Raw genomic sequence first — 27,545 nt, 5'->3', positions numbered from 1 at the left:
CAAGAGCTCGTCTACAATTTAGGTGCATTCCTTCACATAGACACAAGAAACTTGTGAAATCTCCGGCATTTTTTACTTTATTTCACTTCATTATCCTAATTGTTGTTGCGTCATTGAAATGTGAGTAGGGTAGATGTTGCCATCTAGTGATTAGGTAATGAATATTTTTAAGAAATCAGGTGTTTCTGACAGGTGTGCCTGGCCTTCATGTAGTGAGCGCAATCAAAACAAGTTATCGTGAACTATTTTTGTTGTGTCTTGATTCTGGATTTTCCTGTTCTTATCTTGTTACTTCATCAAGTTCCTTCAAAATGATGACCAAGTAAATGTTCTTTTCCTCCATTTATTATGAAATCGTAACCTTGTGGCTTTTGCGATACCTTTAATACCAAAAGTGTATGCATTTCAGAAATTTAAAAATCAGAATGCTTTAACATTTAATAAACGTTTGTCCTGCCTTTAAGGTGATTTAGTTAACATTTTTTCTATACATAATTTGAATTAATCTTTGTTTTAAAAAAATGATTCAATATCAATATTAACCAGGTTCTCACCATTTTTTCTAGGTTATTTAAGTTTCTGTCCCATAGAACAAAATTTGAGATGATTAGAAGAGGATTGATTATTCCTCCTGGAGCCTGTGAGACACCAACCAAAACTGTCACAGACTGTAAAAACAAAATTTATATATTATTTAAAAAAATAATAATGCTTCTTTAATCATTATTTGTAACTACAGTACTTGATGACTTTACTCGAAGCGTGCTAGGAACCAATAGTAAGTACTGTGCAGGGAGCATAAGCCGAGAGCACCTTGTGAAATACTTACCGGCTACTCAAGAAGAGCTTCCAGTACGGAGAATGAGTGTAGGTCCAACTTCTGTATTGTGCACACATTTAAACATGTAACTTTGAATAATTTCTTGTTTCAATCCAAGGACAGCTATGATACTGCCATCATCCCCTTGGGAAGTGATATCTCCATGCGTGAAAAGTACATGACGTTTCACAAGACAATCCGCATCGGGCGGTTGCTAGAAGACCTTGACGTTTTTGCGGTGACGCTGTGTTACAAGCACATTCTCAACCCAAACCAACCCGCCGACATATCCGTCAGCCCATACAGCATTGTAACAGCTTGCGTGGATCAAATGGATATATCCCACGTTCCTCTTCGGGTAAGGATGGATGATCGATTCACTAACGAAAAGATTTAACTTGATTTTGCGTTCATTTTACAGTACGATGCCGATATTCGTTTGAGAGGCCATGTGACATGGGTGGGCAAGTCGTCATTCGAGGCTTCCATGGAAGTTGATCAAATAGATAAAGACTCAAACGAATGGAATACGGTCACAAACGCCAGGTTCGTCATGGTCAGTCGGGATTCAATGAATAAGGGATCGGCCATCGTGAATAGGTTGGTTCCTGAAACGGACGAGGAAAAGGCGTTATTTAGAAAAGGAGAAGGTAACGTACTACAAACATCCAAGTAAAAAATTTTTAAATCGCCGTTAGATGGCCCTGAGATTCATTTCTCACTTTATAAAATAAGAAACTGAATTTGTTCCTGTGAAATTCTATTTTCTTTATTTGTTTTTTTATTATTTTGTTTCTCCATTCTCAGAAAATAAGGAAAGACGAGCTAAAATGCAAACGACATCCTTGTTCCGGAAGCCTCCAAGTGAGCAAGAAAGATTGATCATCCACGAACAGTTTCTCCGCACGGTGTGTGAGATCCTTTTCAGCTGCAATATCATTTGATGACGCATAAATTCTGAATGATTTATGAATTTCATTTTTTTTTTTTTTTCTCTTTTAGATCGATTGGAAAAGCATGTCCTTCAAGAGCCGGATCAAACCCACCAATTGCGTCTGGATGGCGGATGCTAAACTAAAGAATATGATTCTCTGTCAGCCAGAGGTCTGTCTTGAGTCGATTTTAAACTTATAACAGAAAATTCAATTTGAAAACACTTTTAGAATCGTAATCGGTTCAACAAAATTTTCGGCGGTTTCCTGATGCGACTGGCCGTGGAATTGGCGTGGGCAAACGGCTACGTCTACTGGTATGAACCAACAAACCCACCTTAAAAAGTCTACCATGACTTTCTTGTCATGAGTCAAAGTGTGGAGTCTAACCTTCTTCTTCTTTTGACTTTTTCTTTCCCGACAATTTTCCCATGAAACCCCCGAAAATAAAAATGCCGTGCTGCAGTAAGAGCTTGCCTACTCTGGTCCACGTTGATGACATCCTCTTCCGTAAACCGGTGGAGATAGGCTCACTCTTGTACTTTAGTTCCCAGGTGGTCTACACTCAAGGCCATTACGTGATGGTGCGGGTGTCGGCCGAAGTTGTTCAGCCAGAGGACGGAACACACGACCTGACTAACGTATTTCATTTCACTCTGAAGACAGACAGTCTGGCACCTGAAGTCATTCCGCGAACCTATCAAGGTAACAAATCATCATCCCGTCAATTTTTTCTCTTTTTCCAGTTCATGGCGATAAAGCTCAAATAAAACAACCAAATGATTTGCAATTTTGCAGAGGCCATGATGTTCCTCGACGGAAGACGACACTTTATAGACACGGAGCACGACCTATCCGATCCACCGGTAGCCAAACTCTAATCCGCACATCGAAAATTAGGAAAAGCAAATCACAAAGTATCCTCTTTCATCCGGCCCAGTATTACCTGTTGAAAATGAGAAATAACCAATTTCACAATAATTAACGACTAAGAATTTCAAAAAGGTTTCAAATTTCTAACCTGCAGCAATATCCGGAAATATGGAAGCTGCCGAGTAAGATCTAGTTTGATCATTACGACGAGTTTTAAGAGCATTGCTTGAATAGGCTTTTTTTTTTTTTTTTGGTGCAGTAGTAAATAGTAGTGGAAGTCCAAGAGAGAAAGAGCCCTGGATGGACTCTGTCTTTTACTTGTTCGGTATTTGACCCGGGCTCCGAGTATGGTCGACCACCCGCCGCAGAGACTTCCTTTTCTCCTTCTTTTTCTTCTTCTCTAGATAGATATTCATACATAAATACGTTTCTGTTGTGTGGCTCTTGCTTGAGAATGTTGGTCCCTTTTTTGGTTTGAAAACTATTTATAAATTACCTGTCGATAAAACAAAAGAGAGTGCCGTTTGTTTTATTTTCTTGGGGTTTCTTTTTCTTTTTTCTTAGTGGGGAAATGGATTTCCGATCAGGGGGAGCCCGTCGGGGGGGTCGAGAGGAGAGAAATGCAAACCGAAAAATCTCAAATCAAAGGAGAGAAAAGAATCCCGCGTTGAGATGGAATGTGGGTCTCTTTTATTTTTCTATTTTTCTGACGCACACGCCGGTCACTCGGGATTCTTTTAGTCGACAAGAGAAAAGATGGGTAAGAGCGACGATGGAAATGAATGAATGGATCGACTCACGGATGGCTGGATGGACGGATAGAAGGTCAATGGAGCCGCTGACAGTTTCCACACGACCCCCCCCTTTTCGTCTATCTTCTTTGAAGCTCAAATATGGTCAGCAAGGAAGAAGAAGAAGAAGAAGCTGGTTGGAATGAACGAGTTGGAAAAGAGCGTTGCCATGTCGATGTTGCCGCCCGATAAAAACGATAAAAGCACACACACACACGGCAAATAAAAATACCAGAAGAAAAAGGGGATCCTTGACAATGGCATCCCCCTTAAATGGTACCATATACCCAAGGAAAAAAAAAAGTAGATGGATGGATTAAAAGCAAGGATCCGAGGGGGTTTAGAGAGTCGGCGAGGTTTTTTTTGTCACCGAAGAGCAAACGAATGAGCTGCCTTTTACAGCTCCAACACAAGGAAAAGAGAGATTTTCGGTTCATCTCTGATTATATTTGTCCTCCTTGTTCGTTCAAAGTGCTCCCCAACTCGGTTGATATTCCACACACACAAGAAAGGTATAGAGAGTAAGTACTTGTGTCCAACAATAGGAGACCAAAACAGACACACACACCACAAAGGTCTATCCAACCAAAAGGAGCCGCGCTGGATGAACCATCATCTTCCATTCATTCCTTGAAGATATAAGTTAAAACTCCTTTTTTATTATTATTATTATTTGTCATCTCTTCCGCATTGCACATGTCGGAGATCGTGTCGCATCGATGGGTGCGCCCGCTCAACACGCCAAAATTCACGGCTCTTCCGAAGCCCAGAAAAAAAACAAGGAAGACAAATATAAGAAAAATAAGAAAAAAGGTCCATTTTGGAGTTAAGAGAAGAGAGAGATTGTCTTTTTTTTTTTTAGGGTCAGGGCCGTGTCGAAGATAGTTGTCTCGGGCCGGAAATACTTGGCATTCCTGCGGTCATCAATGAAAGGTTCCCTTTGTCTTTTGGGTGTGTGGTGTGTGTGTGTGGTGGCCGGGCGACGTGCAGAGAAGCCGGCACATTTTCAGAGGAGAATAGAGAACCTTTTTCTATCCCCTCTTCTTCTTCTTCTGTGTGTTTTAGATATATTTATTTTAACCTTTTTTTATTTTTACCTTGGTCAGACGGGCGGGTCTTCGGGGGTCTCTTATCTCATGATCTACCGCCTTCTTTCTGATGCTCGGCCCTCGCTGCTAGCAACTCGTCGCTAAGAAAATAAATTCTACACGTGAAAAAACTCTACACATCCATCCATCCATCGCCCTTCTCTAGTTCAAGGTGGGTGGTGTGGTGGTGGAAAATAATGATGGCGAAAAAGACAGATGGAGACTAGGCGAATATCTATGTGACGGTATCGTGATGAAATCGACCGCGAAAAAGAAAAAGAAACAGAATAATTCACCTTTTTTTTATTTTCTCACAGTCCCCCCATCAAATGCGGAAGCGGAATGGTTCCTTTTATAAACAACAACCGGATGAGTTGAAATGTTAAAAAAGGCCGAGAGCGACGATGACGACGACGACATATTGTTGATGTTTTGTTTTTTTGATGATGTCGTCCTCGGCTGTGGCATGAACCTATTAAAACCCACATGCTACCTTTTTTTGAATGATGGGGAGGTTCACAAGTGGATCGGCGGAGTAAAAAAAAAGGACGGGAAAAATATAATGGCGGGGTCTCCTTCCTTCTGTATGTGTGTGCGTGTGTGTTTAAAAGAGAGAGAAATGGGTGGAGGAGCGCTAGAAAAATCCACAAAGGTGGAGCCGGTGTAGTATTTTCTTCTTCTTCTTTTTTTCCACTTTACATTTTTTCCCTGTTGGTAGTTTTTATATTTTTGGCGCCCACTTCCGCCGCTCTCTGAGCGCCATCAGATGGAAATGAGCTGTGCTCATCGACCACATCACATTGTGGGTGGTCGCCAACATCTCCTCTTCATATTCCGCCGTCATTCATTTCTTTCCCTTTTTTTTCTTGTCTATTTATCTATTTGTGAAATGAAATTTCTTTGTCGTTACTTTCACGAGAATATAAGAAGAAGAAAGGCCTCGATTGTTTCCAAGCGGATGGTAATGACTAATGAAAAGATATTTTCATTTCTTCGAAAAAGAAATAAAAAAGTAGAGTGTCTAAGGTATATTTTTCCCAGGCCGGAAAATTCGTCGAATTTCGCATCCACCTGGTTTTTATTCAACTCCGTCACTAATCGCTCAATTGTCTTTTTTTTTATTATTTTAAAAATAAAATTTCTTTTTTATTTTGGTTCGTGGGATTGTCCCCAACGAGTTTTCTAATAGTCCCCAAAAGATACAATTCAACTTAAATTTAATTCGAAATAATGCCATCAAGGTTGCGTATTATAAGCCCCTATTAGATATCAAGAGACTTTTGGTGAGAGCCAGCAGCAGATGAGCTGAAGAGAGTCTCACTTATAAAATCATTAAGCGAGAGCCTTTATGGGAAGGTCGCATGCCAACCGAGAGTATATAGAGCCAGCAGTCCACTATGCTGCTGGAATTGAAATGCATACAGACACGGGGGGAAGTTGTACAATTTTCCACAGGTCTATAATACAGAGGGGGTTTACATATTAGAGAATGCGGGGGATGTGTACATATAGTATAGGCTTCCAGCCAAAGACGACCAGGTGGAAAATAAGGTAAAACAAAAAAATGGCCAGCTCACAGATAACAAAAAAAAAAAAAGAACCGAGCCCTGTGATTATATCATGCCACCACCTTTTGTCTTTTTTCTTTTCCACCAGCTTTTTCTCGATTTCATAATTACCCATCCGGTGTCAATTTTCCGTCATTTTTCGGTTTGGTGTCTATTATGTCTCCGGCCGCTTTTTCTCTTCTATCTCTTCTATGTGTCTACACGTTTTACGTGTTTCTTTATTTCCTTTTTCTCTCCCCCCCCCTCCACTATTTGGCCTTTTCTTTTCTGGCCATCCGATGAGTTTTTTCTCACTCGAGTCAACAACAATCGACACACAAACACACACACAAAAAAGGTGGAAGCCGAGAAAGAAGAAGAAGAAAAAGACATTCTGAAATGTCTTATGTGTTGCTAGTAGTCGAGAGAGCAGCTAGAGCTAACAAGAGAAGTCTAATTGGCCTAATCAGTGGAGGGCTTGTTTTGTTTGTTTGTCTCTCCACTCTTACACAGCAGACACAGTAGAATATGATATATAATAATAAAGGGGCCCCTCGTTACTACTAGACGCTCACTCACGGCAATGTGAAACGAACTCGACTGCAGCAGCAATAGATTTACTACCGGTAATTGCTCGCCGTCAGCCTTCGCTTCCAATCTGACCTTTTGTTCGGTTGTCGGGGTGGCCATGACGACGACGACGACGCAAAGAAGAAGAATATCATCAGAATAAACACAAATAATCGTCAAAGAATCTCTCTAGAAATGGTGAACACACAAGTTTCTTTCTTTCTTTCTTTCTCTGTGTGCACAGTATATAAAAGAGAGAGAGAGAGAGACCCCCTTCGGACAGGTGGGCCAGAACGAGAGAGAGAGAGACCGCCAATGGTGGCGGTGAATCTCTTTTCTTTCGTTTCTTTTCTTGCCAGTTAGATGATTATACAGCTCTTCTTCTTCTTCTTCTTTTCGGCTCTGTGTGTGTTGTGTGTGTGTGTGTGTGTGGTGCGCTTGAATAAACGAAAATGTCTTTTGATGGATGATGTTATGACTGCCAGAAAAAGAAAAAAAAAAAGGCAAAAGAAAAGAGAGGAGCGGCCGCCGCGTTTATATATCCCTTTCGAATTCTCGCGCGCGCGCGCGCGCGGCTTTCATTATTCAAATCATTCTGAAATGCAGTTTATCTCTTTCTTCTTGTATGCGTATTTTTATTTTTGATTATTTTTTATAGATTGGGAATTCAGATGGTTGGTGGCCACACACACACGGCCAGAGAGAGAGAGAGAGCGCTGAAAAGGAGCGGTTATGATGTGCACGCCACCTGTCGCTACGCTGCCAACTAATAATGGAAAATGGACCCTGACCTGTTAAAAAAATCAAAATACCGCGCCCTGGTAATAAATAATATTGTTGATTACGTTATTATTATTATTAAAAAGGAAAATTTAAAACAAAATAAGGAGACGCTATACAAAAGTTCGACCCCCCCATTTTTGACCAGCATGACGCGACATGAAACAATCGACAAAAGTTTTTCAACTTCCCCCCCTCGGAAAGAAAAGCGCTTCGATATCTCGTTTTTTTTTTTTTGTTTTTGTTTCTTCCCTTGAATGTTAATGGATCCTGTTATTGTTAACAGGCCTCGAAATCCCCCCAAATTCAAATTGATATTACCCACACACACACACATGCGAGTGTGTGTGTTATTCTCCGAAGAAAATTCTAAATTTCTCGACCGCAGAAGACAAAATTCCCAAACCTGATTTTTCTGACCCCGATGGACGAGATGTTTGATTATCTTTTATTCTTTTCTAATAAAAAACGGAAAATTTTCTTTGAAATTTGATGATTTCCCAGAAAAGTTTGAAAATAATAAATAAAAAATGTCCTGTGATGTTAATCATCATGACGCGTACGTGTGTCAGCTAGGCTAAAATAATGATGTGACAGTTCTGCACTTTGCCATTGTACTACGCCCTGTCAAATGAATGGCCAGCTGGAAAATTTGTTAAATGATGTGCACTTTGCGTGCAACTTTTCTTTTCTCTTATATATTATATTGGACGGGGGATAAAAAAAAAGTTCCAACTAACAAGCTTTTTGTGTTTAAAAAGTGCGTAGTATTATAACTCTACACGCTATTGAGTGTCCTGTCCCCCCCCCCCCCCCCCCCCCCCCCCCAGTGGGTATATAATATCGATAAGAAAGAAAAAGGGCCCGGTCATTGGGAACTGAGTGACTCTTTTTTTTTCCACAAAAATAAGTTTTTCCCGAGTGTAGATATAAAAGAAGAAGAACAGGTTTTATTGTGTAGAAGAAACTGTCAATAAAAGTGGCGAAACGAAAATATATATACGCGCGCGCCCACAGGTGTGCACGTCCATTCGTCTTCTTAAATGTCTATAACAGATATTATTATTGTGATTGTTATTATGAGCTCGTTAAGGTTAGCTTAGCTCAGCCAGTCAAGGTTTTTGTGTACGCTAGTAGAAAATGCGACGTTGATTGTATCTCTCGACGGCCAGCTGGTTTGTAATACACACACGGGGGGCTGACGCAAGAGAGTTTGTCTGCCCAGCACACGACGACGATGAGGTTTCTGAGTTCGTCGTCATCTCGTTTTTCTCCGTTCCAGCAAAATGCCATTCCACAGTTGTTTGTGTTATTTCTCCTTGGGAATGTGCGCACACATTTGAGATTGTGTCCACGATTTCTATTCATTATATTATTGTAATTCTAATAATGACTGCCATTGTAATTCTCCGCAAAATGATTTTGGGGGGTAAAGTTGGATAATTATTTCAAAGAAAATTTCTGATTTGATTCCATTTAGATTGAAATCATTCGATGTGCATAGAAAGTGGTAATCGGTTCTCCGTATTTTCTTTTCAAACTCAAGTGCAAAAACTTGACACACACTCGACTTATTGTATTGAGTATTAGACAGCAGCAGGTGAGCGAGGTATGGAGAAAAGAAGGCGGGCCGTGTTGAAAGATAATTTTGAGATGTGGGGGCTGGTTGTTGGAAGAATAAGAAAAAGACATTTTCTCTTTTTCTTCTTCTAGCGACTTGATAGATGAAGGTGGTCCTATAGCAGAGGCCTAAACGGTCAGTATAATCAACTCTTTCTCTTCTTCTCAGCAGCAGCAGAGAGAGAGAGTGATGGCCTATACACTGGCCATCACCAGGGGGGTTGTCCAGCAGAACAAGAAAACGATTGTACTACTCGAGTGTGACATTTTCCCACTATTACTACTTACTATATAAGTGTGGGTGTGGACGTTTTTCACAAGAAAGAAATGGCCTCCTTTTTTTTTTGAAAAAATAAAATGATCAGGTGTCTAAAGCCACATGTAACACGGCATGTCTAATCTCTGCGATTTCGGTGTGAATCGCTTTTCTGCGAAATCTTTTGGCCAAATGTATTAGCACTTGATTGTCGATATACAAAATAAATTTAGACAGCAGCAGTAGGCCCGACCCCACGTCAATTAAAACTCTGTCGAGGAAAGTGACTGGCTCCTGTCAAAGAGAAAATGTTGAACTCGGTGAGTTGCTGCACAGGTGGACAACACGGAAAATGGATTTGCCGCTTTTCTTGTGCCCCCCTTTTTTATTATTATTTTTAAAAAAAGACCTAAATTCTTGTATGTAGCGATGATGATGATGGCAGCAGCAGCAGCAGCGCCGGTGCTTCTCTCCTTGTGGTTTTGCTGGCCAAGGTAAAAACTCCCCTGGGGTGTCGAAGAGAGAAAAAACGGAACAACAGCCGCCACGCAGTCTGCTGCGCCTTCTCCAGTCTCGTCTATTCTTCTTCTTCTATTTCTTCTTTTTTCCACATATTCTTCGTATATTATTTTTTCCCTTTTTTTTTCTTTCTTCCTATGTACAACCGTATATAGTCGCTTGCACCTTTGTCCGTGTTGTGTTTTCCATCCGACACCTTTCTCTCCAGTGAATTGTCATTCAATTTTTCAATTTTTTCTCAGATACGTTTTTGATTGACTTTCTTCCACACACTGCTGGACGTCCCATGGCGAATTGATTCTCCCAACAGTTTCGCCGGATGGAGATGAATGGACACACACACCTGTGCTCCGGCTGCACCTTTGTATAAACCTACCCAGCAGCTTTTTTATTTAAAAAAAAAAAAAAACAAAAAAAAGAAGAAAACTTTCTTCTTTTTAAAAAAAGAAAATGACGAAATTCTTTGGCCATCTATTTTTCAAAATGTTTCGCGCGCGGCTTATTTTTCTCTTTCCGAAACTATTTACCATACGATATCTCATCGCATTTTGTCGGCATGTTTTCTTTCGTTCTTTTCCAAGGCAATAGAGATCCGACACACCTTCTCTCTGAGGCGCTTACCTAATAACTGCGCATATATTAATAAAAACCAAAAATATATTGTTTATTTTTCCGAATCGGAATCGTTTAAATCTTCCGCGTTTTTCTTGTTGCCGGCCAAAGAAAAAATATAACCAAACCTCTTTTTTCTGGTTTTTTCCTGAAAAAATAAAAATTAAAGGGAATATTAAGTTCGTACATAAAATTCGGATCCGCCCAGTTGAATCTTTTTCTTGTCTAAATTCTTCTTTTGGTAGAGATAACATTTTCGTTGCTTTTTTGTTCGACCAGTACTAGAGGTAGATCCTCCCCTATTTTAACTCTATATGTAATTTATATCTATGTGTGTGTATTGAGAGGATGGGGGGAAAAAGAGCGGTCGAAAAAACATTTCTGCCGGGTTATTTTTCTTTTCTTTTTCTTTTCCGTCTTAATTACAGAGCAAAGTGCGCGGGTTATGGCGGAGGATGACTCCTTCTTCCAACCCACTCGCCAACCGAACTCGTATACAGAAGGGGGAGGAAAAGCCGCAATAGAGAGAGAGAGAGAATAAGCTGCACACCTGGACGAAAAAACAAAAATCCAATAGCCTCCAAATAGAAATTTTCTCGGTTGTTGTTGTTGTTGTTGTTGTTACGCTTCTAATACCATAGGGCTATGTAGAAGCGAGCGGGATTGGACGCACAAGGCTATGCAATCACGAACGCCGACGTGATTACAAAGATTGAGGCAAAAGAAAATTGAGAGGAGGACACACACAGAATAAAACGAATCTGAAAAAATCAAGGCAACCCACTTTTTCTCAGCAGACGAAAACACACAACAACAACAACAAACACGAGATGTGTGTAAGCCAATATTGATTACACGTGTACACACTGCGCCGCTGGTCGCAAATCATTCGATAAACAAGGGAGAGCTTGTACAGTTGAGCAATTTGATATGCCCTTTGATCATTGGTCGGTGTCTTATACATTTTTCAAAAGCTCATCATTTTGAATTTCCCGCTTCAATTTTTAATTTCCGGGTTTCAAATTCACGCCGAAAACCCAAAAAATACCTTTGAAAAATAAAAATAAAAAAATTGTGTTGGACATTGAAATTTGGCATGGCGCTGACAAGTATAGTGACCTTTTTCGAGTTGTCATTTTTCTTTATTAGATTTCTCCTTGTATGGAGAGAGGAGGAGGGGGGCCGTATATTTATTATATGACCTCCTCTTCTTTCTTTTGCTCCTTCAGATTCATCCGGAAACCTTGGACGACTTTTGTTCTCCTTCGGCTCCTTGTCATCTCTCATCTCTCTATTCCACCATGTATGTATATACATATATATAACCGTTGGGGCTCCTGTCGCCACCCGACCCCAGTCACAAAAAAAGAGAGGGTCTGTTTTTACCTTTTAATTGCCCCATTCTCTTTCCCGGTATACGTTGTCGTTCGTCTCCAAAAATAAGAATCGATAGTCACTGGGCGATACTTTTTTCCGATATGCCCAGGGAATGTTCGAGGGGTAAAAAAAACTAAAAAAAAAGAGAAGAAGCTTAAAAGCCACTCTAAATAGATGTATGTTTTTAAAAAGAAAAAGGAAAAAATAAAACCTTTTTTTGAGGGTTTTTCTTGATGGGGTGACCATCTTGTTTTACCTTTTTCCCCCTCCTCCAAAGTGCTGCTGGCAATGTTGTCCCTGTGTGTGTTTAGATCGCCCTCTACCTTCGTGTACACAGAGAGAAAGAAAATGGTATTTAGTTTGGAAGAAAAGATATAGCCGATAGATAGATATATATATATATACAAACATTGGGATGCATTTCCAGGGGATTTTTATTTTTCGTCTGCTGGCTGCCCAGTGGAAGCGTCTCTTCCGACTCCTGGGCTCTCAGTCCGTCGTGTGATGTGACCAGTGCGGTTGGTCGGTGGCATTTTTCCCCTCCTTTTTTTCCTTGTTTGTTTCTTTTGATCGAATTTCGGTTTCGCCTCATCAAAACGGAATTTCTTCTTCTCGGTGCCAAGAACCAAAACATCAATAAAGTTGTGCACCTGTGCATCCGCCATTTCCAGCAAAAAAGGTGTTAGACTCATTAGATCCCCCCCCCCACACACACAACACCTGTGTTTTCTTCATGTGCAACTTTTCCCGTCTGTTACTTTTTTGACACCTTTCCAGTCCCAGGTGGAATGGACCCCACTTCAATTAAAACAAACAATAGACTGTGCAATAAGATTGATCAACATTTTGTAATTTCATTAAAAACTATCGAAAATCAATTTTTCTTTTTTTTTTTGGGGGGGGGTATGAAATTTCAGACATTTTGAGACGACAAAAGAGATGACCCTCCCTTCTGAAAAACCCAACCCAAAAACCTTCCAAGTTCCAAACGGAATAAAAACTTTTCCCCCTCCATTTTTCTGCCCTTCCCCCCCCCCTCTCTTTTTCAATCCACCCCCTACTTCTTCTTCTTTTTGTCTTAAGTTTTCCACCTGGTTCTTCTTCTTTTGTTTTTACCTTCCGAAACAAAAAGGAATATAAAAATAAAATGTAGACGAAGGTTAAAAAAGAATATCGACCTTCTTCTTTTTATTTTTTCCACCCAATCGTTTCCTCCTTTTTTATTTTATTTTTAAATCGATATTTAATTCTGTTTCTTTTTTCTCCCTCCAGGGATTCCCGGTTGGACAATCCATTCCACGTGCGTCTCGGTCCCAGCCCGAAAGTGTGTGTTTGTGATTTAATTTGTTTTTTAGCTATAAAATGCCCGCCAATTTCGTCGCCATTTTGAAACCCTGTTAGTTATTGGCTATTGCGTTCAGTGTTACGCCATCGTCAGTTGTGTGTCGTGAGTGAAGAAGTGAAAGTTGCGTCCAGTTGAATATATATATAACACACGCCACGTTTGGACAACGGCGACCGTTTTCCAATCCATCAGTTTGATCCGTCCATCGTGCTGTTGATAGTGCCAGGTGTGTTGTTGTTGCCCAGCATTGCGTTTTGGTGTCGTGTGTGTGTGCTATGAAGATCGGGCACTGCGTGATTGCCAGTCAGGGAGGATCGCCACCACCGCTGTGCTAAACTGCTAAAGGCCAGGATGACACGGATCTCCCGCGGTTGTATCAGCAACGCACTCGCCCACTGCCAACTTCATCCTCCCCTCCCGCCCGTTCATCCATCGACTGGACACATCCAATCGTCATCAACTCAACAGTTCCAGGTTTTTAACAAAAATTTTTTCGTCTTTCAAAATTCCCGCCAAATTTTTTAGAAAAATTTGAACTCGGTGGAATTTCACTGGATAATTTTCCAAACAATCGATTTTTTGGGGAAGATTTCTATTTTTTTTAATTTTAACTTTTTTTTTACCTGGAGGGTAAAACTTTTAAATTGGAAAAACAAAAGGGAAGATAAAAGAGAAAAAAACCTTTTTTCCACCCTCCAAATGAGGAAACCCAAGAAAGTTAAGGGGGGAAGGGGATGCTGAGTGCTTTTCTTTTTTCCTGGAAGAAGAAGAAGAAGAATAGGATGGAAGAAGAAAAAGGGACGAATGAAAAATACCAAAACGGGGACAATAATAATAAAAGCAACAGCACAAATACCCCCCCAGTCGATATGTGATGGAAACCGGTGGCCACGATTACGCTAATTAATCAAAAATTTAAAAAAATCAAAAATTTTTTAAAAATTTTAAAATTCCCCGACGTATCGAATAATAACAATTCCTGTCCCGTTTTCTTTTTCTTTTCGATCTGGGGAATTTGGAAATCCGAAAAAAGAACTTTTCAAGTTCTCGTGCCAACGTCGTTCATCTTGTGTTTAGATCTCGCGGGTGTTTTAAAAAAGAGAAAAACACGTAAGAGAGGAGAGAAAGGCAAACAAAAACGAAATGCGAGGAACCAGAAAAGGGACACAATCAAACTGCATCTAATAAATATTTGTCTCTACATATATATATTCCAACGAATAATGTGGCCGGCGACATTGAGGCCAACAGCGAGAAAGAAAAAAAAAAAAGAGATTTTTAACTTTTTATTCGCTGTGGAACTTATCTCTTCTTATAAGACTGCGTGGCCGTTTTGTATGCGCGCACACCTGGGTTACGACATATAAACAGCTTCAATAAGTTGCTAGCAGCAGAGATAGGAGAGAATAAGGTTCTTGTGCCAACTTGTTGCTGGCCCCCACAGTGGCCATTTTGTTGTCTGTAATGAACCGGCCGACAGGTGGAAAACAAATTCCTATCCAACTAGTCAGCGAAATTTTTATTCGGGAGGACGATCGTTCACACAGGACGCATTCCATCTCCAGCTTGCTGCTGCTGGCCCCCTTTTTTTCTTCTCTTATTCAAACAGTGACGCATCATCTTGCTCACAGTTGCCGGGCAACTTGAGAGCTAGGTGTTTTCTCGTCCAACTGATTTGAAAGTTTTTTTTTGAAATTTCCCCCCACCGCTCCCATTTTGCGCAATTGTTTTATTCCCATCCATGACCTATACAACGACGAATAGACGACGTCCAGCTTTGTGGATAATATGCAAAAATGTGGTGTTGGAATGGTGTTGATGGGCCAAGCCCCTCTTTTATCCATTCGCACCTTTTGACTGGAAATGCGCACCACCTGCTGTTAACTACTGGCCAGGGATTCCTGGAAAGAAGAAGAAGAAAAACACCAACGCTTATCTAATTGGCGAGATCACAAATGGGAAGAATTCCAATGTTTATCCCCAAAAGAAAAAGAAGAAGAAGAGAGAGCTCAACACCTGTGTACACACACAATCTCTCAACAGCTTGACATGATTTGCATATAGTCCTCCTCTACCGACGATGATTACATTAAATTATTATGATATAAAAGAAATCCTGTAAAGAGATTTCAACATTTTTTCGGGTGGTTGCATCATCATCCGTATGTAGCGCCCGAGGGGGAACCTTCAACTCGCTTCTTGTTGTTGATAATTAACTGATTGCCGTTACGAAACGTCTTTTTGTTGTTTTTAATCGCGAATATCAAATGAAAAATTAAATAAGGAATGTGGAAAAGAACAATGAAACATCAGGGAGGGGCCCGTCTCTTGTTTGTTTGTTGTTTGTACCTTTTTTTTTCTTTTTCTTTTTGGAGGTTGACTCTCTTCATGAATGAATGAAGTCAAAAGATCAGCTGGGAGAATTTAAAAATTTATACCTGCCGGGTAATGGGAAAAGAAAAATGTAAAAGAAAACGAACGAACGAACGAACGCGCAGTATAATAAGTTTTTGGGAGGTGGGGAGTCTTATTACGTCGTAACAGGTGAGACCGGGGTTGGGCCCTGTCGAACCAAAATATGGAGTGGCTGTGCAGCAGGAAAGAAGAAGAAGAAGAAGAAGAAAAATATATAAACTTTGGAGCGCACAGGTGTTTCTTTCACGGTTTATTTCAAAAAGGAAAAATATAAATTTGTTGAGATTAAAATGTTGTTTCGTTGTTGTTGTTGGGAACTTTCGGTCGCACCTTGTTTCCATCCGTGAACGGGGGAAATTCTTTTTTTCTTTTTCAAAATTTAACCTGGCAAAATTTAAACGTGAAAATAAAAGAAAATTTTCATTGAAATTCACTAACGGAATTTATTTATTCTGCGGGAAAATAAATAAAAACAATTGGCGGTTCATTTTCTTGATTTGGACATGGAACATCATCAAGTTTTATGGGGTTTTTTTTCCAAATAAATACCGAATCGCATCACAATTTCCATATCAAATGCCACCGACTTCTCCCCCCACCACTCTACTAACAAAATTGCTACTTAGCCATTCCGCGGATGATTTCAAAAGTCTCTCAATTCGCCAAAATACCCGTTTGATCAGATTTTTGGTATAATTATTTATCAAGACAAAGTATACAAGAGCCCGTGTCGGTCTCAAACCGAATTGAGCCTAGGTGATAAGAAAAAAAGTCCATCCATCTCTTTTTTTAAATTTCCATTTGTTATTTTGAATTCAAATTGTTTTGTTTTTTTATCCTTCCCAAATGAAATCCGGTTTGTCAATGAGAGAAAAGGGGGGAGAAACTGGAGGTAGAACTAAACAAATGGCTGTTTGGTTATCAGTTGGCGTTAATCACGATCGCCGGGGCCCACAACAGAAATCGGGTGAAAGCCTCCCGACTATTTTTTATTTCTATTTTATTTTTTTTTTTGGCTGGCCCTCGTTGCTTGTCGTCGTACCAGGTAGATAAACTGGCCAACAAAAAACAATCGAAAGCTGGAACGATTTTATATGTCTATCCAAATTTCTTTTATTCATTTTTATCGATTTTTCTTTTTCCAATTGAATAAAACCGAACGAATTAATTTTCATTTGATTTTCAAATCGTCGGCCCCTTTTTTCACAACGGAAAAAATCGTCCGGTGGATGGATGGATCGAATTTCACATCTCCCTTTTTTCTTTTTCTCCTTTTGTGTGTGTGTGTGAATGCGAAGTTTGTGAACACCTGTGCGTCCGATCCACCTGTACACCGGTCGTCCGCATAATGCCCATCCGACAAATATCCTTCACTGCCAAATAGCCTCAAAAAGAAAAGAAAAGAAAAGATCTTTTTTCTACAAAAAACCTTATGTCCATTCTCTCTCTTACTATATAAGTAACTTATATATAGCTCGGTATCATCCGCTGGATATATACATGTGCAATAAGAAGAAGCGGGGGGGGGGGGGGGGAGCCGGGGGCACGCGCGCTGGACACGCGCCGATGAATAATTCATGCGTAATGATATCGACAAGATATTATACACACACACACGAAAAAAACATAAAATGAAAAAGAGAAAAAAAGAGACACGACTTTGTTGGGCAAACGTGAATTGATGATGGCGGACATTTCACAGTATCTACGGCCAAGAAGAAGTGGAAGAAGAAGAATAAGTTGGAAGAAGAAGAAGGCCGTCCTTGGCCCCCCACTGGGCTGGCGGCATGCTGTCTACCGGAGAAAAAACCCTGGGCGCAACACACACTCCCAGGAAAGAAGAAGGGCCACGCTAAGAGTTTCTTGGGGTCTCCAGCCAGCAGCACACCTGTGGGCCCCCATCTTCTTCTTCTTCTTTTTTCCTATTTACAGTAAATGTACGTGTGTGTGTGTGTATCCTCTTCTGACAACTCTTGGGGGTCTTCTCCAGGTGGTGTGTTCACTCTCTCCTGGTTGAAGAAGAGGGGAAGAATGAAGGAATTAGAACAGAAAGAATTAAAAAAGGAGAAAAAGAAAAAAAGACCTTGTTTCAATTCACACATGCATGTACATATCCGCGTAGTATACGGGAAAAAATTTTAAAAGAGAAAAAAGGTATCCCCCTCATCCCCCATATAGGTGAGGGATTGCCGAGTTTCTTTTTACGCACCTAGTCTCTTATTTTGTCAACAGCAGGTGAAAAATCGATTTTTATTTTCTTTTCTTATTTTGACCTATGCGTATAGATAGCGCTCGACCGTGAATAATTTTTAGACGGTAGGGCCATGATACTCTTGATTTTACTTGATTTTTTATTCTTAATTTTTGGTTTTGTTTTACCTGTTGAAGAAGAAGAAGAAGAAAAAGTTTGTTGGGAGAAGAAGAAGAAGAAGAAGAAGAAGTTGGGTGATGGTCTATGCCCCGTGGGCCTCCCCCTTCCGTCCTCCTCCTCTGTCGTGTGTTCCCCCCCTCTGGCACATCTTTTCCGAGTGGTTTCCCCTCCCTTTTTCTTACCTTTAGTCTTGTTCCACCTGATACGAAGCAGGAGGAGGTGGTGGGTTGGGAGGAGGTGGGAGGAGAAAGACAAACCCAAAAGGTAGGAGGAGTGAGGAGAGAGAGAGAGATAGAAGCCCCCAACCAACACACACACACACACACACACACACACACAAAACCCAAAAACGGAAAAAATATAAAGAAAATAAGAAGAAGAACCCCCAAAGAAAAGTCCGTTTTAAACCACTCTTGCCGGTCTCCAACATTTTCAGTTGCCGCTCTCCCTTCAGGTACGGCGCAGGTGTGTGCTACATAATCCACGCAATTTTTTTTTCCGTTTTTTCCTGAACTCTGAAATTTTCTCACCAAAGTTTTTGAACGCCAAGAGAAAAAACCAAAAGACAAAACTCAAAACAACCAAGAAATTTTGTCAAAACTTTGACGGTTGATTCGATTGTCAATTTTTCACGATTTGTGCGACCCACTTGGTTTTCTGTTTGATTATTTATTTGGGGGAGGTCGAAAATAATTTCTCTGGTCGTCCTGAAAGTGTTTTTAACTTCTTCTTTTCTCCCGTGTGTTTTTTTACGTGTGTCGGGGTGAAACCAAAGTTTCCGAGTTTTGAATTTCGCGACGGACGGATTCGTGATTCTGTGAAAGTTCTTTTATTTTCGTTTGATTTGATTTGAACACCGCCGGCCCCGATAATTTCTGCGAGTGAATTGTGAATTTTTTACAAATAAAAACTGGACATTATTTCATTATTCATCAAAGAAGAAAATTAAAAAAAAAAAGTGTTTTTGGTTCAATTTTTGAGTCCGAGGAAATTTCTCCACCACCCACAAAAAAGTGATCGCCAACTAAAGAAAGAAATTACCCAAAAAATTCAGCGAAATAACAAACAAAAAGGGGTGGGGGCCAGTCGTGGACAAAAAACATGCTAGACGACGGAATATGACCAAGGTAAAACCAACTTATAAACCCAAATTGTTTTATTTTTTAGTGTTGGCGCTGTGTGGCTCCTCCAAGGATTGAAACCAAAATTTTCAATCGAGTTTTAGTCAGTCGGGGGGCAGACATGGGCAGCAGACAAGGGGGGGGGGGGGGGGAAATAAAAGGTCTGAAAAAGGGGAGAAGTTAAAAGACGACGACAAAATTTTTTGGTAGTCGACAGTCTGTGTGTGTGTGATATGAACCAATTTCACCTGTGACTCTGGTATATATATGGCGAGCGGGGCCGTGTGTGTGCTGCCATGTCGCCGGCCCACCTGAAAGGATCACAGACTGACTGACTCTCGGCTCACTAAAAAACTGTTTTTTTTTTTTTCTTCTTGTCTTTGACATTTTTGTTTGTTTTTTGTTGTCCGTGTTTTATTTCTTCCTAAATATTTTTTTAAAACTTTTTTGTTGGAGCTATGAAGGAGGGTTAGAAGCAACCTCTCTCTCCTTTTGGCCTTTGCACAAGGCCATTTATGATCATTATTGGTGGTGGTGTTATATAGTGTACGTAGTATAGATATGATCCGGGCTGGAGGCCAAAAGATCTTTGATCCAACACTTTTTTTGCGTCGTCATTTCTTTTTTTAAAAAATTAAAAATAGAAAAACTGAACTATGAACTGAAACATTTTCAAAAGGAGGATTTTGAATTGGGCGCCATTTATTCGCTTGAAATTTTTGCAGTAAAAAAAAAAAAAACATTTTTAAAAAATTCTTTTCTTATTTATTTAAGGGTTTAAAAATATCACGCCAAAGTTTTATTTTTCTCATCTTATATAATCCTCCTTTTTATCTCTCTCTCTGAAAAGATGTGGCACAGGTGGAGAGACGGTGGAGAGTCGCTTCTTTTATGTTGATTTCCTTTCTGCTATTTGACTAATATGGTCGAGGTGGTACGATACGCGGCCGTGATGTGAGAGATGAACCCGGCCCAAAAGCAGCTAGAGAGAGAGAGATCGGACTCTTGTTTTATTTCTCTTTACAGGTGCGGCTTTCCCATTTCTTGTTGGCAAGCCCATCTCTTCTTCTTCTTCTTCTGCATACATAAGAACCGACCGAGAGAGCCAATCGAATCGATTTTTCTTGGTCGTTTTTCCTTTTTATTTCCTTTTTTTTTTTTTTTAAATTTGAGAATTTCGCGCGCACCTATTTTTTCAAACATTTTCTGGGGTGATAATCTCTGGGGGGGGGGGGGGGGCCGCTTGTGTGTGCACCAGTTGCGTGGTGAAATTATCTTAACTGGCTTGTCAGCTTATCGCCGTTTTTGTGATTCAACAGAATTTAGGGTGTGGCCTGACACACGGCAAAGTGCGAAATCGGTCGTCATTATTCACACACGACCCCAGAAATGTTTTTGTGATTTGCAAATTGACAAATAAAAAAGTCCAGAAAAAATCCTTGGGTTGGGATTTCGACCGTAAACAAGACGTGTGGGACGTAATATATAATATACCCACGCTTTTTCATCATTTCCCCCACCCCCCTCTTGCAATGAGATGTCTGCTTACAGGTACTAAATGTGTATCTTATCTCTGCCACCACCACCCCACCCAAAATGGCTTACACAACGGGGAATAAATAGGAAGAAAACGGAGACACAAACACAAACTGTTTCACGTCCACCGTCCAAAAGATAACACCGTTGACAAGCTCTCTGTTCTTAATATTTTGTTCTTTTCGACACGTTGTTAACTCATTTCTAACTCTGAGGGGGAAAAGAAACTGTCAGAAATGAAAGGTGCTACGGTTCTATTAGTCGAGAGAGAAATAAAGTGGGCGGTCCCACCTGTTCAAAAAGAGCGCGCGCATTTTTCCCTGGCCAGGATTAACCTTGATTAATGAGCAAAGGTAAAAAAAAAGTATAGAAGAAGAAGAAGAAAGCCTTTTTCATTAACACCTGTGTGAGCCCACCTCCCCACCCCACCCCCCCCACCCCACCACCACCCGAAAATAGTGTCCTACCTTACAAGCAGATAATAACATCTCTCAAGTCTTAAATAGATCATATATAAGCTGGGCTTGAGTGGTTACTTGGTCGTCAGTGTTGTGCTCGATCGAAACGGAACAGGGTCATCGTCCTGTCCAGTGTCCAGTGCCATTTTTTTTCCACTGGTGAGGAGAGTGAAACAGCTTTTAGTCATTAAGGACTTGGCTTCTTCTTCTTCGTTGGACGTGCTGCTGCTGTCTATCTAATCGGAAAAAGGAGAAGGATATTTATTTATTCCAACAGTGAGAGTGTGTGTCGATAACTCGTCTGTGGTTGTTTTCTCTCTCCTGGAAGGAGCCCCGAAGTGGCAGATAATCGTCATTTGGTTGTGTGTGGGTCTCTCATCTTTCAACAGCTGTCGGCAGTTTTTTATTCTCAGGATTACTGACAATCTGCGTCCCATTAGCGCGTAAGTTTCGCCCATTTGATTTGATTGACACGCAAATCGATGGTGGGAGTGACGATTTTTCGTCACGGGACAAGGTCCCGGTCCGAGATGCGGGTCCCACCGAAATGCGGGACGAATAATCATCTCAATATTTATTAGTGTAAAAAAAAAGGAAAAAGGCAAAAGTCCTTGGCTTTTTTCTTCTTCTTTGTACCAAAACATCTTTTCTTGTAAAGTAAAAAAAGATCTCTGCTGGGCCAAGAAGAAGAAGAAGAAGAAGAAGAGGGTCCTGTCATGTTGCCGAGTAATGGAAGCCACCTGGGCCCCAGCAAAGTCGTTTCTCCTTTTTTTCTTCTTCTTCTTCTTCTTGTTGCTCGATAGAAGAAGAAACACCTGGAACCATCTGGCACGCTTCGGGCAGAGAGGGGCACGGCCCAGGTGGGATGAAAATAAAATAAATTAAAAATGTACAAGACACGCGGACGCGCGGACTGTGGCGCACACATCTTGGAAGGAGGAGGAGGAATCTCGGGAGGATGGGAGAGAGAGACCCAAGAGATTTTTTTTTCTTTTATTATTTTTTCTTGTTTTTACAAGAGAAAAAAAAAATAACTCTTGGAGAGCCACTCCTTGAAACAAACAACAACGGAGCTCTAGGAGAGAAACGGGCGGCTTCCCGCTGACTGGCCCAGGCTCTCTCTCTCTCTCTCTCTCTCTCTCACCTGGGCTCTCCTCCAACCACCAGGATGAAGGAATAAAACCAACAAAAGAAGCTGAGAGACTACCTTAGTCTTATTGAATTGTTTTTTCTTCTCTTTTCTAAATATTTTGATAATAACAGCACCAGAGAAGAGAATCTCTCTCTCCCCCCTTTTCTTGTCGGTTGTTGTTGTTGCATTTAAATTCATTTATTCGCCTCGTTGGGACAACAACGGGACCGGACGGGCAGGGGGGCCGTCCCGAGAAATTGATTTCCCACACACACACACATACACAGAGGGCCACTATTTTTTGAAACAATCTTTTGTTGGAAAATTTGTTTTCATCTTTTTTAAATTTTTTGATGGCCGGTTGAAATGATGTTGTACATAAAGCGGGCCGAGGCGGAATAACATAAGAAAATGAGAGCCGGGCCGACATGTTTTGATCGCTCATGAGACAATCTGGGCCGGCTCATTATCGGATGATGTGGCGTTATACATTTAATTTTTATGTCTGATTGTTCTCGCCCCCTTTTTTTTTTTAATTGGAAAAAAAAACAAAAATTTCAAAATTTCATTTTGTTTTTAAAATAAATTTCAGGATCATAACCGACCATGCGACGCCTGTCGGCCGGCGGAGTGCCTTTGCTACTCATGTGCTACTTCTTGAGCGCGGCCTTGTGCTCCTCCTCCTCGACCACTACCTCTACCACAACCTCCACGAAATCGACCAAACGACCAGCCTCTTCCTCCATGACCGGTGAGTTTTACATTTTTTGGCCAATTTTCCAATCTTCATTGAAAAAATGAAATAGATTCTAAAATGAATCCAATGAAAATGACAGGTGATATCGGCGAGCGAGCGGAAGCGTTGGAAGGAAGCCTTTTGAACATGTTCGGATTGAAGCGGAGACCAAGACCGGGCGTCGAGACGCGACAGCGGATCGTCGTGCCCGAATTTCTGGCCGAATTGTACCGACAACAGACCGGACTCGAGGTGGACACCACCAACTTGAACCTGGCCGGCAAACTGACCCAGACGGCCAACACAGTCCGGACTTTTTCTCATCAAGGTAAACAAATTGAATTTCAAATTTCCCGCCAATTTGGAATTCAAAAATAATAATTAATTCATTATAAAAATCAGATGCGGATTCAGAAATCCACGACGACGACAACAGCGAGACGACGGGCAATTCCATCCTGTTGCAATTCGATTTGGCCAGCTTGCCGGCCGAAGAAGCGCTCAAAGCCGGTGAATTGCGGCTGTACCGCTCGCCGGACGGTCTCATCTCTTGGGAGGCCGAGCGGACGACGAATTCCGGGCGAACGGAAGACGAATCTACGGACAATCGCCACCAGCCGGAAAGGAAAGTGACAAAAGAAAACAAGTGGCGACGGAAACAGCAAGTGTTGATCCACGAAGTGGTGCGACCGGCCCGCAACGGCGGCGAGCCCATCCACCGGCTGCTGGACAGTAAAATCGTCGACGTCCGGGACGAAGGCTGGATGACCTTTGACGTCCTGCCGGCCTTGCTCCGCTGGCGGGAGCAGCCCAAACGCAATTACGGCCTCTGGCTGGAGATGAAACGAGTCAACGACGAGGCCCTGTCCGACATCCAGCACTTTCACTTGCGGAAGCGCCGGAGTAGCAGCCGGAGGAAGAGGCGATCCATCGCCGGTTCAACGGAAGAAGAAACGGAAGAAGAAGAAGGGAAACAGCTGGACCAGCTGGATCTCCGGTGGGCTAGTCAGCAGCCGCTTTTAGTGACGTACTCTGACGACGGAAGGTCGCGCGTGCGGAGTAAACGGGCGGCCGAGAAGAAGCACAAGCGGAAGGGCCGGCGGGACAACTGCCGCCGCCAGTCGCTCTACGTCGATTTCAACGACGTTGGCTGGAACGACTGGATCGTGGCCCCGCCGGGCTACCACGCCTACTACTGCCACGGCGACTGCCCGTTCCCGCTGCCCGACCACCTCAACACGACCAATCACGCCATCGTCCAGACGCTGGTCCACTCGGTCAACCCCAGCGCCGTCCCGCGGGCCTGCTGCGTCCCCACCGAACTCTCGTCCATCTCGATGCTCTACATCGACGAGTACGACAAGGTCGTCCTCAAAAACTATCACGACATGGTCGTCGAGGCCTGCGGATGCCGTTGAACGATTCCACCCCCCAAAATTCCACTCACCGGAATCCGAAGAAATCCAACCACCACCACCCTCCCAGCACGGGGCGGGTTGGGTTGTTGTTGTCTGTTGTTGTCGGTAACATTTTCTTCCAGCCCCCCTCCAGGATTTCCTGCGGACCAATGGCCGTCCAGCATCCGAAATGGAACAAGAGAAACAACAACAACAACAACATCCAACGAAGAAAAAAGAGAAAAAAAAAAAACAACCCACAAAATCAAAGACGGAAGAAATGAATTGTATAATTCTTCCAGTTTCTTTTTTCAAGTTATTTCCCTCTCCCACGTTCCGCCAACACTTAGTCATCGTCGTGATTTATTCTTACTCTCTTTTCTTACTCTCTCTCTCTCCAAGCCGAAAAAATAATAATAATAATCTATTTTACTACAAGACACACAAACAAAAATAACCAAGCAACAACAACAGAATATCGAAGAGATGAGTGTGACCACAGAAACCCTTTCCCCCCCCCCCTTCACACACACACACACACACACCAATGTTGTTTTTTTTAACACAAACGTGTACCTGGTTGCTTCAATCGATTATCAAGACCACACACACCCACCCCACCCCCCGGGAGTACATTTTAACACATTGTGCGATTATCAGCAGCAGCCCCCCTCCAAACTACTCAAATAAAAATGGTGGTGGATCAAATTGCTTCCGGGCGAGTGAAAAAAACAAAAAAAAACAAAAAGAAGCGCCGAGTGAATTTTTAATTCAAAAATTTAATTTTTCGCGCGCCGGGGGAAAACAAAAACAAAAGACTCACAATATGCAACATTGCTCTCTCTCTATCTCTCTATCCTTCTATTATATTTATATTATACATACACATACTATTTTTCCACCTTCTTTGTTTTTTGGGGGGGTGTCCCGCGTTTGTCGTGTGTTGGTTGGTTTTATGTGAGTGCGGTTTACCATTTTTTTCGCTCTTGTCCAAAAACATCGTGAGTGAGTGTGTGTGTGTGTGTGTGTGTCGGCTGCACGCGTGTTATTCGTTGTTGTGTTTGTGTGTGTGTGTAATCCGGATGCGGAAGGAGGACAAAGTGGGAGGAGCAAGTTTGGAAAAAAATAGGGAACTCGAGCGCTTATTATTATTACGGGAGAACGGGAAAATTCACGTTCATTTCGTTTGTTTGTTTGTTTGTTTTTTTAAAAATCGTGAGTGAATCGAGTGATTGTCTTTTTCTTTTTATATATAAATGTGCGTGTGTGTTTTGTTTGTTTGTTTTGTTTCCCGCTAAAAAGAAGGAAAAGAAAAAAACCCGGACGGTCATTTCTTTTTTGTGTGTGTGCGTGTTTGTCCCGCGGGATTTAAAAAAAATAGAAATTTGTTGAGAACAAACAAAAACCCAGCGATTGGTTGTTGATGATGACCGTCATCAGTAAGATGTTTTGATCATTCACCAATTACTTTTGTTTGTACTAAAATCTCTGTGTGTATGTGCCTCCCCTGATGTTTCTAAATATTGTAGATGATTTTGCATTTGTACAAAAGACTTATTTTTTACTATCTACCACTATACTGCTACAACAACAAGAAAAAACGAAAAAAACAAACTCTGTTTCTTTTATTATTTTTTTTTAAATTCATCTCTCCCGCTCTTTTTATTTTTGTATTATACAATCGTCAGTGAATTTTCAAAAAGGTGTGTTGCTTGTTAAACTTGTCTTTCCCCCCCCCCCTTGACGATTTTTTACACTTAACCACCACACTACTATCACGCTAGTAGATGTACACCAACAAGAACCCTGCCCATTTGGCAGCCGACACGCGGGACGCTCTTGTTTCACCACTAAAAATATCATCACGTAATATTATCTAGACTGTAACGTGTACAGAATATATATATATCATCTTATATATATATTATCTATGGGCAACAACAGCAACAACCATTTTCTTTTTATTTTTTATTTTTCACCTGCTTTCTCTCTGGCTCCGCCCTCTCACCACCAACACACGAAAAAATGTGTTTCACCTTCTTCTCTCACTCGAGTGCGTCCATCTTTTGTTTTATTTTCCCATTTTGGACGGGAGGGGGATATGTGTGTTGTGGCAGAGAGCAGTGCAGTCAAGTGCGAACGTGAAACAAATCCCCCCCCCCCGTCCCCCATCATACTATTTTATTAATTATTCATTTTCTTTCACCAAATTAATTTTCATCTGGCGCACTCCCGAACACAATTTTTGATTTTTTCGTAAAACTCCTCCCCGTGTTTATCATTTTTTAAATTTTCTCTTCTCGAATTGGATCATTTCTTTTTCCGTCAAATTGTTTTCTTGTTCTTTTTTATTTCATGTTCAAATGTTGTGTACAGAGTTGACCGTCTCTCCTCTTTGTACATACCCCCCCTTTTTATATCCAAGAAAACAAGTTGTGTCTGTGTCCGTCAAGTGTATAAAAACAAAACAACAACGGCAAACAAAAATTCAAAAATTCAAAAAAAAAGACAAAAAAAGACAAAAAATAAGATACGACCTCAATATAAGCTTGCATGGCGTTTTTGAAAAAAAACCAAAAACTCGTTTCTGAGTATTTTTTTTTTTTTAATTTAAAATTTATTTCCCCCCTCCGCTCTCGTTATATATTTATACAATTTAATATCATCATCATCATCAATTTCATCGAAGCGAATGGATTAACCAAAAGAAAAGGGAATTCCGGTCTTGGATCATCACCAAAAAGACGATCACGACCATAATGGAATATGCGTTTGATTCATTATTCATTTTTTATTTTTTATTTTTATTTTTATTTTAAATGAAACAAAAAGCGATGATGTGTGTTTGAGCGCTCGACAACTTATTAGGATGGGGTCTATAGCTCTTAGGGTTTTTTATTTTTATTTTTTTTTTTCCCCTGACGACTTTTGATCTCCGACTTGCGTGACAACTCAGCCAAAGACTCTTAAATAATTTATATCCTGGGTCGTCTAACTTTTTTTTTTTTTTCAAGTTCTTCTTCTTCTTTCTGGTCTAGGCGGTGACCGAAAAATGAGCGGAGACGAGAAAAGATTAGGACGACGCACACACCACATCACGTAACATATAACATGGAGGGAATGAACGTAAGTAAATGCGTATAAGAGGATGAACAAGGACAAAGAGAGACCAAGACATTCCTCTGTGTGTCTCTAATCGCTGCCGGTTCCGCCCCAGCAGCAGCAGCAGCAGCAGCAGCAGCCCTCAGT

The 27,545-nt window shown here is 41.2% G+C and overlaps 2 protein-coding genes and 1 long non-coding RNA gene across 8 annotated transcripts; 2 read left to right on the top strand and 1 right to left on the bottom strand.

Moving 5' to 3' along the window:
- Window positions 1–202: 202 nt before the first annotated feature.
- On the top strand, window positions 203–3,138 carry LOC124335458 (acyl-coenzyme A thioesterase 9, mitochondrial-like). Of its 4 annotated transcripts, XR_006916879.1 has the most exons (12): window positions 203–322; window positions 567–670; window positions 740–867; window positions 939–1,178; window positions 1,242–1,470; window positions 1,628–1,728; window positions 1,823–1,924; window positions 1,984–2,069; window positions 2,219–2,457; window positions 2,551–2,691; window positions 2,758–2,807; window positions 2,885–3,138. XR_006916879.1 is itself a non-coding variant. In XM_046789135.1 (10 exons), the coding sequence occupies exons 1-10, from the start codon at window positions 312–314 to the stop codon at window positions 2,631–2,633; spliced, it is 1,323 nt and encodes a 440-aa protein (XP_046645091.1). In that variant the 5' UTR covers window positions 203–311; the 3' UTR covers window positions 2,634–3,138. The 4 variants fall into 4 exon arrangements, 1 of the variants encoding a protein (XP_046645091.1); XR_006916878.1 differs by having other exon boundaries at window positions 2,758–3,138; XR_006916877.1 differs by having other exon boundaries at window positions 2,551–2,807.
- LOC124338077 lies at window positions 259–964 on the bottom strand. Its single transcript, XR_006917649.1, has 3 exons — window positions 830–964; window positions 555–668; window positions 259–485 (listed from the first exon to the last, which is right to left on the bottom strand). It is a non-coding gene; the product is annotated as an uncharacterized LOC124338077 (long non-coding RNA).
- An 8,992-nt stretch (window positions 3,139–12,130) lies between the features above and the next one.
- LOC124335206 (bone morphogenetic protein 2-like) lies at window positions 12,131–25,931 on the top strand. 3 transcript variants are annotated; one of them, XM_046789115.1, is made up of 5 exons: window positions 12,131–12,464; window positions 13,058–13,604; window positions 22,756–22,914; window positions 23,000–23,227; window positions 23,302–25,931. In XM_046789115.1, exons 3-5 carry the CDS (start codon window positions 22,770–22,772, stop codon window positions 24,315–24,317), a joined length of 1,389 nt encoding a protein of 462 aa, XP_046645071.1. In that variant the 5' UTR covers window positions 12,131–12,464; window positions 13,058–13,604; window positions 22,756–22,769; the 3' UTR covers window positions 24,318–25,931. The 3 variants fall into 3 exon arrangements, with proteins under 3 accessions (XP_046645071.1, XP_046645070.1, XP_046645072.1); XM_046789114.1 differs by lacking the exons at window positions 12,131–12,464; window positions 13,058–13,604 and adding an exon at window positions 18,291–19,043; XM_046789116.1 differs by lacking the exons at window positions 12,131–12,464; window positions 13,058–13,604 and adding an exon at window positions 20,578–20,926.
- Window positions 25,932–27,545: the final 1,614 nt, after the last annotated feature.

The sequence above is a fragment of the Daphnia pulicaria genome, chromosome 1, assembly GCF_021234035.1.
Source record: "Daphnia pulicaria isolate SC F1-1A chromosome 1, SC_F0-13Bv2, whole genome shotgun sequence".
NCBI classification, from domain to species: domain Eukaryota; kingdom Metazoa; phylum Arthropoda; class Branchiopoda; order Diplostraca; family Daphniidae; genus Daphnia; species Daphnia pulicaria.
The sequence above is the reverse complement of the archived record's forward strand: the minus strand, read 5'-3'. Positions and strand labels throughout refer to the sequence as shown.

Bases quoted from the DNA above. Each gene is read 5' to 3' on its own strand.
- LOC124335206 (XM_046789115.1), top strand. From the start codon at position 22,770: ATGCGACGCCTGTCGGCCGGCGGAGTGCCTTTGCTACTCATGTGCTAC. The intron at 22,915-22,999 runs GTGAGTTTTACA...TGAAAATGACAG, and splicing joins AGCCTCTTCCTCCATGACCG to GTGATATCGGCGAGCGAGCG. The intron at 23,228-23,301 runs GTAAACAAATTG...TATAAAAATCAG, and splicing joins CCGGACTTTTTCTCATCAAG to ATGCGGATTCAGAAATCCAC.
- LOC124335458 (XM_046789135.1), top strand. The intron at 868-938 runs GTAGGTCCAACT...TTTCAATCCAAG, and splicing joins TTCCAGTACGGAGAATGAGT to GACAGCTATGATACTGCCAT. The intron at 1,729-1,822 runs GTGTGTGAGATC...TTTCTCTTTTAG, and splicing joins ACGAACAGTTTCTCCGCACG to ATCGATTGGAAAAGCATGTC.